General features: G+C 49.7%; 1 protein-coding gene across 1 annotated transcript; it reads right to left on the bottom strand.

Annotated features, from left to right (window-relative positions):
- Positions 1-3,507: 3,507 nt before the first annotated feature.
- Positions 3,508-4,503, bottom strand: LOC118596740 (testis-specific H1 histone). The gene has a single exon (XM_036207619.1). It carries the CDS (start codon positions 4,501-4,503, stop codon positions 3,508-3,510), a length of 996 nt encoding a protein of 331 aa, XP_036063512.1.
- Between the last annotated feature and the right edge of the window lie 255 nt (positions 4,504-4,758).

The raw sequence follows: 4,758 nt of genomic DNA, 5'->3' as shown, positions 1-4,758 counted from the left end.
CACTAAGGAGGTGTGGCCTTGTTGGAGGAAGTGTGTGTCACTGTGGGGGCGGGCTTTGATGTCTCATATATGATCAAGCCATGCCCAGTATCTCAGACCACTTCCTGTCACCTGCATACCAAGATGTAGAACTCTCAGCTCCTCCAGCACCATGTCTGCCTGCACGCCACCATGTCCTGCTGTGATAAATGGACTGAGCCTCTGAATCTGCAAGCCACCCCATTAAATGTTTTCCTTTGTAAGAGTTGCCATAGCCATGGTGTCTCTTCACAGCAATAGAAACCCTGACTAAGACATATGTCTTGTACTCTGTTGGTGAGACTTCCCTCTGAGATTTTGTTTCACTTCCTAAAATTTTCCTCTCCAGTTTTACCTCAATTTGGGTTTTCTTTAGCGATTCTATTTCTAGCTTCGGATATTAGACTTTTATTCATTTCTTTCCACTTTTATGCACTCACAGACTTCATTAAGGGATTTATTCACATCCTCTTTGAGGTCCTTGAGTATATTTGTAAGAGCTATTTGGAGTGATTGTCTTGAGCATCTGCTGTGTTGCTTTTCAGGGCCTGCTCTAGGAGAGTTGCTGGTTATGGTGGAGGCAAATTGTTTAGGGTGGTATGGCTGTGTTTTGGCAGTGGCATCTAGGCTTCTGGGTCTGTGATGGTTGTGACTGTAGGCATTGCTATCTGGTCTTTGTTGGGTTGAGTGCTCTGTTCCTTGGTTTCTGTTGCCTTCTCCAGATCTGCGGAAACTGTGGTGACTCTGGGTTGCCTGGTAGGGAGTACTTCTCAGTCCCTTGCCAGATGTGGTCCCTGGGGGTTCCAGGTAGAATATGTTTCTAGATATTGGGAGCTGGCATAAAGGAATGGGCATGGACTAGAAGAATAGGGATCTGGGAGGGTCTACAGGAAGAAGCAGACTTGGGTCTGCCACAAGATTTAGCAAAGCCCCCAGGGAATGAAGTCAGGTGAGGAGTGGTCTTATATATTGCTGTGAGTGGCCTTACACAGTGTACACAGGACATGAGTGGTCTTACACAGTATACACAGAGCTGTGAGTGGGATCTTACACAGGGCATGAGTGGCCTTACACAGTGTACACAGTGCTGTGAGTGGCCTTACACAGTGCTGTGAATGGGATCTTACACAGGGCCATGAGTGGCCTTACACAGTGTACACAGAGCTATGGTCTTACACAGGACTGGGGATGAATCATTTCTGGTCCCATCAGTAGCCTCTTACCCATAGTGCAAGCCCAGTAAACCTCATTGGTTCACCAATTTGGACGTTGTTTGTAGCCTCACTTTGGTCTGTCATGGTTCCTTATCTGGGGTACACAGATATTTATTCGTGTCTCCCCAGGAATAAGTGTCCACTAAAACTTTATCCCCAACGATAATCTGGTTAGCATTGTATTTGACAAGTGGGGTAACAGGAAAGCCAAGAATTGAGGTTAGGGACATTTTATTTGCTGGGAATAACCAAAGCTTCCCATGGAATGTATATATTAAAAAAAAAAGTGGGGATTGTGATTTATCCACTTGGAGTGGTCTCAGGATAGGTCCTAAAGTCTTGCACTAATGGCTGGATGTGAGGTATATAATTAGATATTTGGAAAAGGAGGAATTCCTTTGGCGGAGCACTCAGATAGTCCAATGAGCTAGATAGCCTGAATTGAGTTCATGATTTCCTGTATTTCCCTAAAATATACCTACTCCAGAGTTTATTAATGAAAATAAGTGGAGTAATCACTTTTGTCTAGATAGGCTCAGGGTTTGGATTGCCTATTTGCTACTGGTCCTATACAAGGTAATATAAAGTTAATTAAATTGTACTGAATGAAACTTTGCTGAAATAAACAACAATAATAAAAGTATGATGGTCTCTAGGAAATTAGATAAATGGCCAGAGTCACCAATAGCCTACTTTAGGTAGAAATAGTTAATTCTAAATCATTGTATTCTTCGGGTTACAACCCAGGACTACAAGAATACAGAGTCCCCTGCTGCCATGAGGGCACGTGGTTCATTTTGTTCTGTGTCCACCAGACAGTGTTTGAGTTCCTCTTTCCAGATGATCCTCTTTTCCAATTCCCTTTGCTTCCTTCTGCCATTCACATTCAAGTGCACAGAACTGCAGGGTGTGGGGGACTCCAGCGTTTAGCTCACAGCCACACTTGAGACACACTGCCGGTGCTTTTCTGATTTGGTTTCAGTGGGATTGAAATGGTTATTCCCGTACATGAAAGGAAGTTAGCAGTAGCAAGCTTTAATACGCATCACTTGAACACACATAGCTTGAAAGGCATTATCGTCATTTCCCTTGTGGAAGATAATGCTTCTCCTAGGAAAAACATGGTCAGGTATACATCTGGGGGAAAGCTCCCGTGTCCACTATGACCTCTTATCAAGAATTAAAAAAAAAAAAAAGTCCACCCCTGGAAGCATCCATTCTCCCACTTACTTGGCTTCACTTAGAGGCAGCCAATCTGTGTTCACCCTAATGTCTTACCTATCTAGGAAGCTAGAGTCGTGGCCCATGGCATGAGGATGGCTCCTGCCACCCTTCACCCTGGCATCCAGAACTAAACCATACTTTTGCTCATAGGTGGCTCATTGTACCCCGGGTAGACTTGTGCCCAAATGCAGTGCCCATTTTCTGGTTGTTTCTTACAAGCGTGTTGTCAACATTAGCAGTTTCCCTTTCAAGAGTTAGTGCTCTCTCAGCTATCAGCCTCCTTGGCTGAATCTGGTTAAGCAAAGCCCACACTGTGATGCTTCATCCTGGTTTTACCGTCATTGAGCGACAATCCCAATATTTTACAGAGAACAATCCAAGACCACAGGTACTTAATTAAGCAAATGGCATAGCTTCAGGCCAGAAGGGCAGAACTCTGACTGGAACCCTGATTTCTCTAAGTCCCCATCCAGTCCTGCTCTGCTCTACAGCAGCTACACATTTAGCGCGGGTCCCTGAACACCTACACTGTGCCACACCCCATGCGGAATGCTTTCGCCCACGACATCCTTTGACCTACCATTCACATCCAAGATTTTATGTTTTTCAACTCAAATACTATAATTCAGGATAAAAGCTACAAATTCACTGTGATCAAGTTTTACCCCCAAATTAATATTAAGACCACGCCTGAATTAGTAGGACCTTCAAAGGTGTTTGTTCTTCTCTTGCCCGCCTCTCAAAAGCGCAATGACGATTGGACAGCGCCCCTGATGGGCATTCTTGTGTAACCCTGGTGATGTCCCTCTTCCTGTTTCCTTTCTTTAAGAGAGGTCCTGTGGGACTAGCAGACTCTCAATTCGCGCTCCCCTCCCCTTCCAAGGCCCTGCTATCGGTCTCACCTCAACACCCACCTTTTCCCTTCCAGTGGCTAACGAGCCAGAGAAAACACAGACACAGGAAGGTCTTGTAAATAGCTTCAATGAAAGACAGCTGCTCTCCTTGGAGCCTGTCTGGAAAGGAAACAGTGCCCTGAGGAACAGCTCTGACATTAAGAATTCCCTGAGCACCCAGGACCTTCACTTTTGGTAGAAGACTTTGTGCGTGCTTTTCCGTGTCCGCTGGAAGCAGCACTGTCGGCTTTGGCCACAGCTGGCTTCTGCGTGGTTCGTTTTACCAGCTTCTCGGCTTCCTGCCTCTTCTCGTCCCTGGATTTCGAGCTTGGCCTCCTCTCATCTTTAGGTTGAGGCTTGCCGTCTTCCCCTGAAGGCCTTACTTTGATATTGTCCATTGCCCTGACCCTGGCTTCCTCCCTGGCTCCTGTACACGCCTGTTCCCTGGCCTTGGCGTACTCCTCCTCCTTGGCCTTGGCACAGTCCTGTGCCCTGCTCCTGGCACGAGCCTGTTCCCTAGCTCTGGCACAAGCCTGTTCCTTGGCCCTGGCACACACCTGGTCTGTGGCTCTAGACCTGGCCACTGACCTGGCCCTTGACCTGGTCCTTGACCTGGTCCTTGACCTGACTCTTGACCTGGCCGTTGATCTGGTCCCCCTGGGCTTTGCCTTGGAAACCTTAGCCTTGCGTCTCCAGACTTCTCGGGCCTTCTTGGCTGCCTTGCGCCGCGAGCGGGGCCTGCGCGGTCTGGGGGATCTGGGCAGGGTCCTCCTTGAGGAGCGGTGGCCCAGCGTCAGCCGGGACCGTCCCCCCTTTCTCCTCGGCTTTGGGGCTCTCCAGACCCTGAAGTAGCCTGCGGCGTCGCTGCCACTGACCCGAAGGAGTGTGCCCTTCTCGGACCTGGTGGATTCCCCGACGTGGCGGCTGATCTTCCGGCGCACTTCGTAGCCGGCGTTTCCCAGCTCCTTCTTGAGCGCCGCCAGTGTCAGCCGCGGGTGGCCCGCGATGGCCCTGAGCAGCAGCTGGGACACTCTGAGCACGGAGCGCGGGCCCCGTCTGACCGGTGTCCTCTGGGCTCGCTCTGTTGGCTGCTGGATCTGGATCGTAACTTCTGCCCCTTGGGATTCCCCACTGGGCTGGGCGGCCTCAGCCATGGGCCCGCTCCCCCGGCCACGGGGCCACCTGCTTTGAGCTGGACTCTGGTCTCGCACAGTGTGGGGCTCTGGCACCTCCACGTCACAGAGGGGGGCGCGGCCCCCCGCGCAGACACAGCCTGTCCCCAGACTGACCTCCTTTGACTTCTAGGCCACCCCAATTCTTCAGCATCACTTTGTCTGTCATTGCCAGGGGTTGGTTCTGGGCCAGTTCCTGCTGGAGGATGTTCTTTCTTGGGCTGTGCTAGCACCCAC

This window comes from Onychomys torridus, chromosome 16, assembly GCF_903995425.1.
Source record: "Onychomys torridus chromosome 16, mOncTor1.1, whole genome shotgun sequence".
In the NCBI taxonomy this organism is placed as follows: domain Eukaryota; kingdom Metazoa; phylum Chordata; class Mammalia; order Rodentia; family Cricetidae; genus Onychomys; species Onychomys torridus.
This window is presented reverse-complemented; position numbering and strand designations above follow the sequence as displayed.

Coding starts and splice junctions, on each gene's coding strand:
- LOC118596740 (XM_036207619.1), bottom strand. CDS start 4,503: ATGGCTGAGGCCGCCCAGCCCAGTGGGGAATCCCAAGGGGCAGAAGTT.